The 14,597-nt window shown below is 54.6% G+C and overlaps 3 protein-coding genes across 5 annotated transcripts in view; 2 read left to right on the top strand and 1 right to left on the bottom strand.

The window, feature by feature from the left end:
- Nucleotides 1–3,555, top strand: part of FAM104A (family with sequence similarity 104 member A) — a 17,584-nt gene extending 14,029 nt beyond the window's left edge. Inside the window, exon 3 of the mRNA XM_043453533.1 lies at nucleotides 1,162–3,555. Coding sequence (XP_043309468.1) covers nucleotides 1,162–1,395 — 234 coding nt within the window. The 3' untranslated portion in view covers nucleotides 1,396–3,555. The remainder of the gene's footprint in view (nucleotides 1–1,161) is intronic.
- On the bottom strand, nucleotides 2,397–14,597 carry COG1 (component of oligomeric golgi complex 1). 3 transcript variants are annotated; one of them, XM_043452675.1, is made up of 14 exons: nucleotides 14,245–14,596; nucleotides 12,329–12,573; nucleotides 11,999–12,180; nucleotides 11,693–11,863; nucleotides 9,259–9,415; nucleotides 8,332–8,542; nucleotides 7,188–7,973; nucleotides 6,532–6,678; nucleotides 5,904–6,065; nucleotides 4,940–5,109; nucleotides 4,355–4,463; nucleotides 3,811–3,920; nucleotides 3,654–3,732; nucleotides 2,397–2,589 (listed from the first exon to the last, which is right to left on the bottom strand). In XM_043452675.1, exons 1-14 carry the CDS (start codon nucleotides 14,557–14,559, stop codon nucleotides 2,446–2,448), a joined length of 2,988 nt encoding a protein of 995 aa, XP_043308610.1. In that variant the 5' UTR covers nucleotides 14,560–14,596; the 3' UTR covers nucleotides 2,397–2,445. The 3 variants fall into 3 exon arrangements, 2 of the variants coding, with proteins under 2 accessions (XP_043308610.1, XP_043308674.1); XM_043452739.1 differs by having other exon boundaries at nucleotides 4,940–5,067; nucleotides 14,245–14,595; XR_006266508.1 differs by lacking the exons at nucleotides 2,397–2,589; nucleotides 3,654–3,732; nucleotides 4,940–5,109 and having other exon boundaries at nucleotides 14,245–14,597.
- Nucleotides 13,955–14,597, top strand: part of SLC39A11 (solute carrier family 39 member 11) — a 365,940-nt gene continuing 365,297 nt past the window's right edge. The window contains exon 1 of the mRNA XM_043453277.1: nucleotides 13,955–14,076. The gene's annotated coding sequence lies outside the window, so the exon portion shown is untranslated. The remainder of the gene's footprint in view (nucleotides 14,077–14,597) is intronic.

The following is a 14,597-nucleotide window of genomic DNA, read 5'->3' as shown; positions in this document are numbered from 1 at the left end:
AAAGAAAAGCATGGAGGACGCAGAGTGCTCTTGGTGGTGGGTTTCTTCCCTAGTGCGGTGGCCTGCTCGTCACCTGGCCCAGCCATGCTGGGGATGCTGGCGGCAGTTCTAGCTCGCTTCTATACTAGGTCAAGGGAGACTTTCATGGAACACTGTTTTTCTGTTTGAATTGGCTTTGACTTCTTAGGTCTTCAAGTAAATGTACAGTAATTGCTGCTGCTGCTAACCCTACCATCTGGTCTTATTCAGCCTCTTAAAATGCTTCCATGAGTTTGTTTTTGTAGAAAGATGGGATATGTTGTCTCCTATTGCCTCTGGGCGATGGGCTCCATGACCTATTAGTATAAGTCCCTGCAAATGATTCTCGGACCATGACATTTCTTGGTTTAAGAATGGACATTCGTGAAATATGGCTTTTTTTGCCATCTCAGTTTATATACATATTATTAGGTGTAATTTTTTATCAGAAAGTGAATAGAACTAGCTTTTTAAAAATCACGTTTAAATTATCTGGAAGCATGTATGTGTTTATTTTTATAATGAAAACACACTGCAAAAAGTTGTAGGAAAGGGTAGAAAAAAATCTCCAACTATAATTCCTCCATCTAACATAATTATTGTGATCTGTTTCTTTCTGGTCTTTTTCCTAATCTGTAGATTTCACACGATGGAAGGCAGGCATTTCAAAACCAGTGTTTTTGTCTAAGGGAATATAAATTTAGATGTGTCCCCCCCAAGAAAATTCTACACAAGAGCATTGACCTCCAGAATTGTTTGTCCTCATGCGTTGATCCTTTCCGGCACGGTGTCGTGTTGAGATGTAAATGGGAAAGGGCGCTGCTAACCGAGTTACTGGAGCTGTCGCTTAACTGTGCTTGCTCAGTTGTGTCCTGTCCTCACTCTTTGCAACCCCGTGGATTGGAGCCTGCCAGGCCCTTCTGTCCACGGGATTTCCTGGGCACGAATACTGGAATGGGTTGCCATTTCCTCCTCCAGGAGAGCTTCCCGACCCAGGGATCAAACCCAGGTCTGCTGTATCGGCAGGTGGGTTGTTAGCCCTCTGAACCCCCGGGAAGGCCCGGGGTATCTGCAGGTAGACCCCAGTAGAGCTGCCGAGACCCCGCAGCCTGGCGGTGACGCGCCTCTCTTTCCTTGTTGCAGTCTTCGAGCAGCGACGGCGGCGGCAGCAGCAGCAGCAGCAGCATCAGCAGCCCCGACAGGGCCAGCGGGCCGGAGAGCAGCTTGCACCACCTCGCCGCCGGGTCCGGCCCCCACACGCCACAGCCCGCGCCCGCGCCGTCCGCGCTGTGCCCAGGCCCCTACTTCCACATCAACCAGACCCTGAAGGAGGCCCACTTCCACAGCCTGCAGCACCGGGGCCGGCCTCCCTCGTGACACCGCAGACTCTTGCCTTCTGTGAAGGGACAGCGCTGTGCGGATTTGATATTTCAAGTTAGCGATGTTTTAAAAAAATTGCACAAAAAAATGCCTGTTGGCTTTTCAGTCTATATTTGAGATAACAGGTTAACAGGCTGTTGTTTACTTGTGGTTTTGCTGCACTATTGCGATTTCCAAGGGGCTTTGAAGCAGTTTTTTATAGGATTCTTTTAAGGGTGGGTATCAAGGGAACCATAGGAGGACACATCATCTGTGTGTTGAACCCATAGTTTGTCCAGTTTAGACTGCTTTCCAGGTCTGTTAGTTAGAAATTCTACTTTATGTAAAAAGGCCTTTTAAAACTGCAGGATCTTCAATTTTTTAAATAAACTAGTAAAGAGGATCTACTTTCCATGAAAAAAAAACCAAGATTTTTTTCCAGAACATAGAAAGCTGGACCAGCCTTGCACTGAAGTGAACTGCCATGCTACCTCTTAGAACGTGGACGTCCTGTTGAACGTGCTGTCTTCTCTGACGGGGACAGTCAGACCCCGGATAGACTGTGTGAGTGAGTCAGCTCCCGCCCCGTGACTGTCTTCTCTCTGCTATATATTTGTATTTCCAGAGAGAAGGGCTTTCTGATTCATGGACCCCGGATAGCTTGTTAACTGGCATTCCTCCAGAGCTGCCGTCTCAGACTTAGGCAACACTGCTCGGCTCAGACAGTCACGGAACATGGACGTGACTTCCAGTCTCAGGCACCACCTGTCCCCCAGCAGCTGGTGTGAGCGCCCCGTTGGTTCCGCCTTGCCGTGTGAGAAGGTGCTAGTGAAGGCTGACGCAGTGTGAGTTCTAGGAACTGAGGTCTGAAGTCACACGTGCTGTGAACTCTGGGACAAGGACTTACTTGCTTTATGCTCAGAGTCATCCCTGCGCCCAACAGGAATGAGGGGGCTGCGTGCCACCACGGCTGCCGCAGAGGCTGGTGTGGCTCAGAAACAAAGGAGCAGAGTCACTTCTAGGAGAAACAAGACAGGAGTATTTATTTAGAGAGACGGAGCGTCCTCGTCACTTGGTCATGCTGGAGAGCCACCCGAGTTTGAACAGCGAGGGTGCGGCCGAGTCTTCCTCGTCAGCGACCAGCTGCCTGAACAGGGAGCCGGCCTGCCTGGGGTCGTCTGCTCGGGAGAGCGCCGGGGGCGTCGCCTGCCGCTGTGTGGAGAGGAAAGTGCCTTAGCGTGCACCCGGACCCCCGGCCGCCCGCCCCCCACTCCGCTCGGGGGTCCACGCGGCGGGCACACGGCGGGTCTGAGCAGCACGGCCAGCTCCTGGAGGGGACCAGCTTAGTCCAGATGGAAAAGGACACGCGGCAGACTGCGGGGCCGTGACGGGACAGCCGGCGTCGGGAGCGAGGACGGAGGAAGGGCAACGTGTGCCTCCTCTCCATGGCGTGTTCCTCTCGGGTGCAGAGCTGAAAGGGCAGTTACTGGGAGGACAAGTGGACAGCTGTGGGGAAAGCTAAGAGCACAGGCCCGCGCTCAGGAGTGGGAGGCTTGTGCACAAACTTTTTTTTTCCCACCCTTACTCCCATCTCCCAAGTTTTAAAACCCGGTGTTGATAGGATTTTGGACCTGACTGGGTTTGATGGCAGGGAATATGGAAAGGAGACATTGCGAGTACTTTTATCCAACGAGAGAGCAAACGAGGACTACACGCTGGAAGGAAGGGAGCCGTGTGAGCGCTCAGACACACTTGTACACAACACACTTCAGAGACCCCCTGAGGACTCCCGCAGCTATCCTAGCAGATGGCAGCCTACTGAGACAAAAGATCTATTAACAAGAACAGGTGAAGCTTGAGGAAGCAAACTTCCTACCCGCCTAAAAGAAACGAGAGACGAAACCATCGCTGAAACAGCAGGTTTTTTTCCCCCCAAATAAGTATAGTCGTGCTGGGTTAGCAGTTAACTCTTCTACCCTCTTAATCTTAAACACAAGCTGTAATCTCGGTCCATCCTGCACATTTTCTACAGCCTTGGCAGCCTGAGATTCATTTCTACCATGAGGCTACTTGATAGTGTCAGTGGGCATCTTTTAAAACCTCTCTTAGCTCAAGCTAGTAACATCGTGTATTTCCTTATTGCGCCGCCATTAAAAGCAGCATTAGTGCATCTTGTCACTCGGTTCTCCATCGGTTATTTGAGGTGGGGGGGAGCGGGCGGCTTGGTGGGAGGCGGGGTGGGGTCCCTGGGGACGAACTCTCGGTCAGACACTCACCTGGGCTGCGGTCTCCATGCTTCTGCCCACTGACTTGGCCTTTCGTGTGCTTGTCATGCTCAATGGAAGAAGCCCAAACCTGCCAGACAAGACGAAGGCGGCTCAGCGGAGAGGCTGGGGAGCTGGGGGCCCAGCAGGGGCCGCTTGGCGTCCTTACCTGATCTGGCTGGACGCCAGCGGCAGGATGTTGTGGGCTTCTTGGGAGTTGAACGTACTGCTCCTGGGGGTGAACTGGTTCTCCGAACCAGTCACCAGTCCAAAGAGAACCTGTGGGACGAGAGATGGGATACAGTGACGCGCTGCGTGCTGCGTGGTCCAGTTAAGAGAAAACCTGCTCCTGTCAGTCACCGATCACTGCTTTGGGGGCATCCTTTGGGGGCATGTTCTCTTGCGTGTGTTAATACTGCAAAATTACATATCACTGCCTGCAGGTCAGAATCTCAGAGTCAGGTAGCTCTGATCTGCTCCTCTTTCTGAAGCCCTGATAAAACCTTAACAGTCCTTACCCACAACTAAAGGGTCATCCCAGGTTGCTTGGGCTGTGAAGTTTGAGGTTCGATCTAAAACTCTTTCCACCCCTGTAACTCAATTCAGCTGTGTCTCATCCGCCCGCCCCCACCCGTTAGGCGCTGGGCAGGCCTGTGCTGTGACCCGAGCCCCTGGCCCTTCGTGCAGAGCGGGCGTGTTCTCCCGGGACTTACGGAGGTCCGCTGCACCAGGCGGTTGAGGTTGCTGTGCAGGTGGGGGGTGAAAACGTCCAGGTCAAATGGGTCGATGAGCGTCTCCAGGTAGTCGGCCACTTTCTCGACTCTAACAAAAGGGTGAAGATGGTCATTCTCCACCTTTCGTAGGACAGAAACCAAGCCCAGTGTGCTGCAATGCTGGAGAAGTCCTGGAACCGGCGGGTCTGTTCTCCGCCAACTGCCGCCTCAGCACCCCTTGTCACTGACCACTGTGCTTAAATAATGCTCAGGAGTTTGAACCTGGTGGGATGTCTTCTAAATCAAGTAGGGAAATTCCCCATATTGTTTCCAGGGAGGGCACCAGATGCTCAAATTACACCTAACAGTTGGTAGGCGGACTCAGAGAAGGATGAGACCTGACCTACTACATGATCGTGGAATCAATCCAGCGGGTGGCCATTCTCTATCTTGCTGGTAACATGAGCCTGAGTTGTGTTGAGAATAAACACAGGGGATGGGCAGGAAGAGGCTGACTCCTGCGGCTTCCCAGAACGGGGCCGTGCAGGTCAGGAAGAGACGCGCTGGGAGGGTGGGCACGGCTACCTGGGGTCCTGTCTGCAGCGGCCGCTTTTCATCTCTTCACCCTTGGCTGTCAGGACGACACTGAGGTAACGCAGATCGTAAAGCAGCTGCAGTGCCCGATTCTGGGTCATGGGAAAGGCACCTTCTTTCTGCAAATGAATTTCCCATCCCCACCCATTAAGGGAGATGGCCTGTCGGGTGAGAATAAACAGCTTCGTGTTTTGTCTGCGTTTCAGCTGGTTATTTCAGAAGTTTTTTATACTCAGAAGGCCAGTTTTATCTCATGACAACAACAAAAACAAGTTATACTAGATACTTGGTCTTGAACAAAATTAAAAACCTCTAATGGCAGGGAGGAGAGCCGGTCCTTAGAAAAAGGTCTCAGGTGCTGTAGACAGTCATTTTAAAGGATAAAAGCTCCTGGCATGAAGAGGGAGGCTTTTTGAGGGCGCTCAGGAGAGAAGACTTATCTGAATTCTTTCCCAAGTCAGGAGCTGGTCCATCTTAGAAACACGGTTGATGAGATGGGAGTGAGCACCAGAGTCGGGGAGCTCACAGCAGGCAACAGGGAGGAGGGCTGGGCGATGGCGCTCCTGCCACGGCTGGGCTCTCCTGCTCCTGCCCCTCCCCCCACCTCCGCTCCCCAGCGCCCCATCTACGTGCCCACATGTGTCCTGAGCAAACGGGTTAATGATCTGCCCAGAGCCCGCGCTGACCACGTGACGCGGCTGGGCTTGGACAGCAGGTCTCTCTACTTTGAAGCTTTCGTCCCTGCTGCTTGATGGAACCTGCTTGGCCCTGGGAGTGGGTGTGATTCAACTCCCGGAGGCGGAAGCCACTGTCCATTCGATTGCCCAGGGCGAGCAGACCTTAATACCTGGAATCCTGGATGAGGGCTGCCCAAACCCAAGAGAAACCTATGTTTGTTTTTTTTAACCTACAGTTTTTATTTCTGTTCTTAATGGGGAGACATTCACAGGCTTACCTTCACCGGTTTTTCTTCTGAGAGTCTCTCATAGGCGGCAACTACTTGAACCAGGCAGCTTTTCAGCATCTCCTGCAGTGTCACCTTGGGCAAGGCATGGCCTCCGACCCGGTTAATTTCCTGGCACAAGCTAAACAGGAAGGACTGTACATACCAGGACGGCTAGAAGGACAAAGGAACGCTGAGTTGCCAACTTGCACCGATTAGACAAGACGCACAGAGTGGGCTCAAGGAGCCTAACGAGGCTTCCACTCTGGGGCTCTGACCTGGCCAGTCCGCCCCCTCAGAGCAGACCAGTGGACAGATACAAGTGACGTCTGCCCCAGCCCCCTGGTGGCCTGGGCTCGACCTGGCACACGGCTTTCCGCTGCTGCGTCCACTGCAGGGTAAGCTGTTCTCTGACTAGCACACTCTGTGCTACAACAGGAAAGCATGAATGGGCTTTGCAAACAGTCTATGTGCTTGGCCGTCTGCCCACTTTGCCCCCACAGGAGAGAGGCATGCACACTGTCAGCTCTTCCTCAGGAGCTGCATTTTGGGTGATCTTTTCTAAAGTCTCTCCTTGCCACAGAGCAGGGTTTCTTTCCCCTTTTTGGTTCACAGGCCCCTCATGGTGGACCCTGCTCACCTGAACAGGGAGTCGGATCTTGGACGTGACGCTGCTGCCAGACTCTGCTTCCTCCTGGATTTCCAGTTCATCCCAGCTGGTGGCCGTGGCCAGGACGGAGCCAGCATCGTCTACGAGTAATGACTGGGCGAATCCATGAACCAGAACCTGGTGATGAAACCCAGATATCCACACAGACCACTCAGAGCCTTTGTAGAGTTTGCGTCAAACTACCTGAGTGACCGTGAGGCCAGCTTCCGCCGCACAGACTGCCTGTGGATGGCGAGTGGCCGAGATCACTTCCTCTGACCAACTGCTGATACCAGCAGTGGGGTCTGGCTGCCAACTCCGCTACAGGGGCCCCCTCTGAAGACCCAAGTGGAGGTGACAGAGATTATATTTAGGTTGAAGATCAGAAAACAGAGACCGTCGTCCAGGAGAAAGTCTTTCATTCTCATCAGATCAAAGGAAAAAAAAAAAATCAAGCATTTCAGTCTATAAGATCTAGGCTAAAATAAAGAGGCAGTTTTTACAGTTGAACTCTCTGGCACAGATAAAGGGACTGTGAAACGACAATGGTTACTCCCTCACTGTTGACAGGCCTCGCTGAGCTTGGCCGGCCTGGACCACGGCAGAGGGGCAGGCAGGGAGGAAGCCTGGGCTGCTGTGCCACTCACCCTCACGACCGCCGAGCCCCAGACCCGGTAGCCCGTCACGCTCCGCTGCAGGAGGAGCTCCTTCACGTCCTGCCACCGGGCCTGTGTGGGGAGGACCTCCTGCGCCTTCCCCTTCCCCTGTTTCTTCAGAGCCCGTGAGTCCCGGGTGGGCCTCTCGGGGCTCCCCGATCTTCCCAGGATGCACTGCTTCAGGTGGGGACACAGCTCCCCCAGGGACTGGCAGAGTCGGGCCATGAAGAGGGCGGAGTGCAGCTTGGCCCCGTCAAGGACGTCCTGCTGCCCTTGGATGGCCTGTTCGATGCTCTGCAGCTCCGCCTGGATGCAGTCCGTGATGTCTTGGATGCAGGCCGCGGAGTGCGTCCGCAGCGTCTCCTGCACGGTCTCTGCGTCTGCGAATCTGTCGAAGGTGCAGCTCTCGGCTGCCGGGGGGGGGGCATCCTGGTGGGGCGATGGGTCACCAGAGGGGAGGTAGGCCAGGAGGTCCTCCAGTTTCACCTTCAGTTTAGAATCCAGGGCGGAGCAGAAGCTCTGCACGCAAGGGCTAACGGCTTGTGCCTTCATGGAGAGCCCGCTGCCTGGAAACGGAGCCCGGCTGGACACGCTGACCCAGGCGGCGTCAGAGGGCAGGTCGCTGGGGCTCTCGGACCATAGGAAGACAGCCATGTTGTGCTCAAAGTGGATGTGCTTGCTTGAAGCCGAGCTGCTGCTCTCAAGTTCCTGCAAGGCTGAAACGAGGAGTTCTCTGGAACTACTGGAGATGGAGTCAAAGCCTTCTTTGGTCAGAGTCTGAAAGAGAAGGGGAGAAGAGTTTGAATCCCAGCTGCTTCCAGGAAATTTCAACCTAGAGCACCGAGTGGCAGACTGTCCCAGCGCCCAGTGTTCTCGCCGACGCTCAGGGAGGTGGCCCGCTGGTGGCGGAGGAGAGTGTCATCACTGATGGAGGCGGACGTGTCCCCAGCCGCCCGACGGAGGCCTGCCTCCTGTGCAGCAACAGCCTCTGTTCATTTGTACGGCTCATTATTCAGAAGAGTCACCCTGGGAATAAGTCGGCAGGGAAGGAATGCACTTATAGGAAGTGGCAAGAATATACCCAGACAGTCCAAAGGTGGCACCGGGCAGCGGGCCTGTGGACTTCCCACCTCACCTGCAGCCGGTCAAGGAACAGCTGCTGCATCAGGTCCTCCCAGAACAGGAGCGGCTTGTCCAGGAGCCGCCGGCAGACCACATCCCAGCTGCGGTGGGTTAACTCGTTGGCAAGCAAGCCCCACACGGCGTCCCGGATGCCTGCCAGCCCCTTCGTGCTCGTCACGTACATCAGCAGGCCGCCGATCCCGTGTCTGATGTCTTCATTACACCTGCAACAGAAGTGTTTCTCGTGGGCTTCATTAGTTTCCTCACCCTTATTAAGAAAAAGAGTTGGACTCTACTTGAAAACCTCTTAACGGAGTCCAACTATATAAATGTAAATGTCTATATGTCTCAGCAAGTTTATAAATATGTGTGTGTGTATATATATATAAATAGCATTTCTGGCTGGATGGGAGGTGGAGCCTACAGCCCCTTCACCAGGCCAACCCTTACTCCCTAGACAGGCCTGTCTCCAAGGAAGTCTAGAGCCCCAGAGCATGACTTCAAGGAGTTTGAGAGTAACATATACACAGTACTGTATAGAAAGCAGGCGAACAAGAGGAACCTACTGTATTGCACAGGGAACAATGTAACCTATAATGGGAAACAATCTGAAAGAGAATATGTAGTTTGCATGACTGAATCATGTGACTGTGCACTTGAGACGAACACAACACTGTAGACTACACCTCAACTTAAACAACTGCACTAAACACAAGCATAGGGATGGCAGGACTCTAGAGATTTAAAGCCCTCTATGTAGTATGCTGAAACACATATTCCTTCTTGGTTCTCCCGGAGGCGGCTAGCGGTCATGAGAGGTGGCTGAGTGGGGGGCTGGCCTGACCCCGGGGCCCGCCCGGAAGGTCCGGCCCTCCCGCTTCCCCACGGCCACGCAGGGCGGGGGGGGCGGGCGGTTCCTGCTGCCCCGGGAGCTGCTCACACGTGGATCCACTTCTGCAGCGTGTCTTTCAGGTACTCCTGGCTGATGGGATGCGCCAGCATCCGGAGAGCTGGCTGGAACTCGACGACGGACGCGGGCAGGTGTTTGAACCAGCTGCACAGCTTCATCTCGTCCTGCAGGACACCGACGCCTTTTCCTGGGGAGAGGAGGACCAAGGGAGGGTCACCGGGAAGTTAACACCGGACCTGGAAGGAATTTCCAAAAGTCACCCAGTCTTCCTCTGGGGGCAGCCAGACTGGACCCCGGAAACAGGGAGAGAAAGAAAAGTAGAGCATGTCCGGGGCCCCCTCATCAGGGAGGGAGTGTGGCAAAGAAGGGGAAGAAGAGAGAGGAGAAAAAAGGGTTGTGTCCTCCTTGCATTTTAAAAGCAGTTGCTGAGCTGAAAGACAAAGTAGCATAGATGAGACCAACTAGCACACGTCTCTGTCACCACGTTCTGCCCCTCCCCCTCTTCCTTCGGCTCCTCCGTCTCATCTCTGACTCTGGACTGTCCTGAGGCTTGGTCCTCCGCCGCCCGTTCCCCCTGCTGATGACGCCATCCACCTCCAAGGCCTCAAAGGACAGCCGTGCGCATGCACGGCGTGTGTCTCCGGCCGGACCGCTCACTGCTCTGTTCTGGACCCACAGTCGCCCGTCCCCTCTAGTCCCATTCCAAGGTCTCAGCTGTTTCCAAGGCAAGGTTTTCAAAAGCCAACTCATCATCGGCCCTTTTAAACCAACTCCTTTTCGAATCCTCCTACTCTGTCAGTGGGAGAACAGTATGGAGGTTCCTTAAAAAACTAAAAATACAGCTACCATGAGATCCAGCAATCCCACTCCTGGGTACACATCTGGAGAAAGCCATAATCTGAAATGATATATGGACCCTAATGTTCATTGCATTACTGTTTACAACAGTCAAGACATGGAAGCAACCCAAATGTGCATCCACAGGGGAATGGATAAGTGAAGAGACAGTCATTCAGCCCCGTCCGACTGTCTGCGACCCCACGGACTGTGGCCCACCAGGCTCCTCAGTCCATGGGATTCTCCAGGCAAGAATACTGGAGTGGGTTGCTCTTTCCTTCTCCGGAATGGATAAAGGTGTAGTCTATATATACAATGGAATATTACTCAGCCATAGAAAAGAAATAATTCCATTTGCAGCAACATGGACAGACCTAGAGATGATCATACAAAGTGAAGGAAGTCAGAAAGAGAACAACAAATATTGTATGATATCACTTAGAGTGGAACTTTGAAAAAACAGTCAAATGAACTTACGGAAAACAAACTTACGGTCACCAAGGGGGAAAAGCAGGGGAAAGTCAGGAGTTTGGGATCAGCAGATAAAACGACCGTCTATAAAACAGATAAACAAGGTCCTGCTAACAGCACAGGGAACGATACTCACCATCTTACAATAAACTACGACAGAAAAGAACTTGAAAAAGAACGTACGAGTCACTATGCAGTACACCAGAAACTAGCACTGCACATAAACTATATTCAATAAAAAACCAAAACCTCCTTTTCTAGTGAACCTGGACCCCTCCCTTCCACACCCTCACAGCCAAACCCTCAACAACCATCTCTTAAACACACGTCCGCGTTGTCCAGCCAGCTCCGCCTCTGCTGCCCCGATCGGCTGTCACCTGGTTCGTGGTGACGGCCTCGTAAGTGAGCTCTCAGCATCCGCTCCTCCCCACGGGGAACCACCGCCACAGAAAAGCCATGTGCATCTAATTCCAACTGGGACAAATGCTACCAAGTGGACGTGCAGGGTGCAGGGGCACTATAACAGAAGGACCAAGTCCGGAAGGCCCTGGAGAGCTACCCACTGTTCTGTTCATACGCTCCGAGTCCACTGGTCACGAGTGGGAAACCAGCGTGCACCTTCTCATGCTCCTCCTCCCCCCACCCACCACCCTGCTTCCTTTCACGGCCTCGTGTACAAACATCCTCCCAGCCTCAGGACCTTTGCACCTGCTCTCCTTCTTGCCTGGAACTCTCTTCTTTGCCTCTTACTCAACCTTCAGGATTCAGTTTAAATATCCATACTCTCCTGGCTTCCCTGGTGGTCCAGTGGTTAAGAATCTGCCTTGTGATGCAGGGAACGTGGGTTCAGTCCCTGGCTGGGGAAGTAAGAGCCCACACGCTGCAGAGCAACTAAATATCCTGTCTGACTTTGGTCCCACCGTTAGCTGCTACCAAGTCCAGCTGCACTTGGCCTGGAGAGCAATGACCAGGATTGATATTAAGCAGGTACTGCGGATTCGTGAGTTCAGTATCTGCCTCCACCACTAGACTCTGACTTCCACGAAAGTGGGTCCATATCTGTCCATCCATTGCTGTATCCCCAGGGCCCAGCACAGCAGCTGGCAGGCGCCCAGTAAAGGAATGAACCAGACAATAAGGCTGGCCAGGAGCTCACCACTAGGATGCTGGCCAGTGATGCTGTCCAGCGTAGAGAAGAGCAGGCCACACGGCAAGGAGGGGTCTGGCAGCACACCCTCTGGTAGAGTGTAGAAGAGAGCGTGCGCTTGGTTCAGAGTGGTGGCCAGCAACTCCACCAGCGAGCAAATCTGAGCCTTGATACTGGCACCTGCGAGAAGAAACCATCCTCTTTTAGCAGTTTCCTTCGGTAAAGTGAGAACCAGGGAACGCTCTGGACTCCCTCAGCTCATCCTGCTCCATCCCCCCATCGGAGGCCCACGTCTGGGAGAGAAGCCACGCCCACCGTGGTGAGGCTGGTTGAGAAGTTTCTGGATTGCTGCCTTTCTGGCCAACAGGAAGTCTGTTAGGGCTTGGCGCGGAGAACTCTCTTCCAAGAGCATGACAGAGCACAGAGCCTCGGCCACAGCCTGGTCGGACACGGCTTGGCATTTGAGCAGCATCTTGCTTTCATGCAGGATGGTCGCCCTAAAGAGATGATGGCAAAGGTCACAGGGAGCTTTTGACATCTTTGGAGAAGAGCCCCAGTAACGAGGAGAGAGAAGACACGCTCCATAAAGTCAGAGTGGTGCAGGACGGCCATCACCAGAGAAGGTTCTGCTGGCGGACCACTTACCGGAAGTGGCTGGCAGCCGCCACCTGCCGGATGAGTATGGGGAACCGGGAGAGGACGGGGCTGTGTCGGGAACTGGAAGATTCCAGCTGCAGCAGCTTGTGGAGGTAGCAGCAAAGCAGGTAGAGCTGGGTGGCGTGGAGATACCGCGAGACCTCCATGGAGCTCCAGATCTTCTCAGGGATTTCCAGGAGAAGCTTGATCTGGGCAGCCATGCTGTAGAACTTCTCCTGGGACGGCTGCTGGGGCTACGGGCAAAGGCACAGAGCTGAGCTGGGACAAACAAGAGCCAGGTCAGCGTGGTGCTGGCTAGGGGAGACGTGTCGGGGGGCCCGGGGGTGCGGAACTTTCATGAACTTGGATTCAGTGCCGCTCAGCAAGGCATCGAGGTTGGTGTAGCAGAATTACTGGAGGTAAGTTTTTCCTACCGGCTGTACCTCTGCCCTGTCCCATGGAGGGGCAAGCCACATCTGGTCACCACACAGGCAGGGTATCAGGGACCCCGGGATGTCTCAGCCTAGAGCCCGCGCACTGCCCCTCCAGGGAGGTTTTGCCTTGCTGGGTGTGATGTTCGTCCTTCCTACACTTTCTCCTGCTGCTCTGACTACCCTGCGGGCTTCTCTGCTGGCTGTTCCTCTTCACCAACCTTCCCCTGAAGCTGGTTCCGGCCTCGTGCCTCTACGCATCCCCGGCTGTCCTTTCCCTTCACCATTCTCGTCCCTGAAACGTCACCTCCAGGCAGATCACAGCACACCACGCAGTCCTCACCACTCCCCTGAATCCCCATCGAGCCTCTTCTGCTGCACATAGACACTGCCCCTGGAACTTTCACTGTCGATCTATAATCAGTATATTTAACACGAGGTTCATCTTCCTACCAAAAATTATAGCCATCTGACCTCCCTCAACACGTCTGCATAGACCACCACATCCCAGGAAATTCAAGTCGTTCTGATGGTTTTGCCGAAACGTCTACACCTAGGTTTCTGCTCTCACTTCCCTGGTTCTACCGCACGTTGTCGTCATCTCACTCTTACCTGAATCTGAAAACCTTGCACTTGCACTGTGTTCATTTTCTATCCCCTCCAATCTATCCTTTTCCTTTCCTGTCAAACGAACATTCTTCAAAGGTCACTGAGACCTTATGTTTGCCCAGTTCTAAGTGCCCAGTATCTCGGCCTGGTGGTCAAAGGTTGCCTGTCCTTCCACTGCTTTCTTCCAGGGACCTTTGAATCCACTGATTCTCATGGGGCGGGGTAAGGGGGCTACTCTGGAGTTGGGTGCAGGCTTCTCATTGCGGTGGTTTCTCTTGTGGAGCCCCACCTCTAGGGTGTGTGGGCTCAAGACCACAGGCTCAACAGTTATGCTGCAGGGGGCTTAGTCGCTCTGAGACACGTGGGATCTTCCTGGATTAGGGATCGAAACTGTGTCTCCGGCACTGGCAGGCAGACTCTTTATCACCTTAGTTCCTTAAAATGAACGTGTTCCTCTATTAAAAGATGAGAGCCTGGGAACTGGTTACTACCCTCCAGCGACCTAAAGGGTAGCAGGTGTCTTTGCAGCCTGGAAGTTGTTCCTGGGGGTGGGGTTGGGGGGCGGGAAGAAGGAACAAGTTGGGAAGGAAGGTGGTCGACACAGGGGAGAGCTCTGTTCCCGGAACGCTGTCAGGAAACGTGAAACAGGGAACAGGGCTGAACACCTAGCGTTTCCATGAGATGTGGGAAAGGAAGCCCGGCGACCCCAGGACTGAGGTGAGGGAGGCGAGGCCCGGAGCCCGGGAGGGGTCCCGAGGAGCCGCGGGGAACCGGCCGCCTGCGCGGGGAGGGCGGCGGGGGCGCCTCCCTGAGGCGGGTGGGCCCCGGCCGGGGCGCCCGCTTCCCCGAGGGGCCGGGCCGGCCGGGCCGGGGCGCGGGGCTGACCTGCGGGTCCCGCGGCGGCCGGGACGCAGCCGAGCCGGCCTGGCGGAGACGGGCGCAGTACTGGTCGGTGGCCCTCACGGCGTCCACCAGCCCCGCGGCGCAGCGGCGCATCTGGCCGATGGTGTCGGCCGCCTCGATCAGGTCGCGGTACCGCTCGCCCACCATCTGCCGCAGCTCCTCCTTCTTGTGCTCGATCTCGGCGCGCACCTGGCGCTCCAGCCCGCGGATCTCCTCCGCGCCGTGGGTCTCGAAGAGCGCCGCGGGGTCGCGGAGGTCTAGCCTCTTCAGAGCCGGGGAAGCGGCTGCGGCCGCCATGATGGACGCGTCAGCGCCCCATCGGGGCACTTCCGCCC

The sequence above is a fragment of the Cervus canadensis genome, chromosome 1, assembly GCF_019320065.1.
Source record: "Cervus canadensis isolate Bull #8, Minnesota chromosome 1, ASM1932006v1, whole genome shotgun sequence".
Classification (NCBI taxonomy): Eukaryota; Metazoa; Chordata; class Mammalia; order Artiodactyla; family Cervidae; genus Cervus; species Cervus canadensis.
This window is presented reverse-complemented; position numbering and strand designations above follow the sequence as displayed.

What these genes read in the sequence shown, in the direction of transcription:
- COG1 (XM_043452675.1), bottom strand. Translation starts at nt 14,559, where the DNA reads ATGGCGGCCGCAGCCGCTTCCCCGGCTCTGAAGAGGCTAGACCTCCGC. An exon ending in GCGGCTGCCAGCCACTTCCG is followed by an intron (nt 12,181 to 12,328) that starts GTAAGTGGTCCG and finishes TCATCTCTTTAG; the next exon opens with GGCGACCATCCTGCATGAAA. An exon ending in GCCTGGTGCAGCGGACCTCC is followed by an intron (nt 3,921 to 4,354) that starts GTAAGTCCCGGG and finishes CTCGTCCCACAG; the next exon opens with GTTCTCTTTGGACTGGTGAC.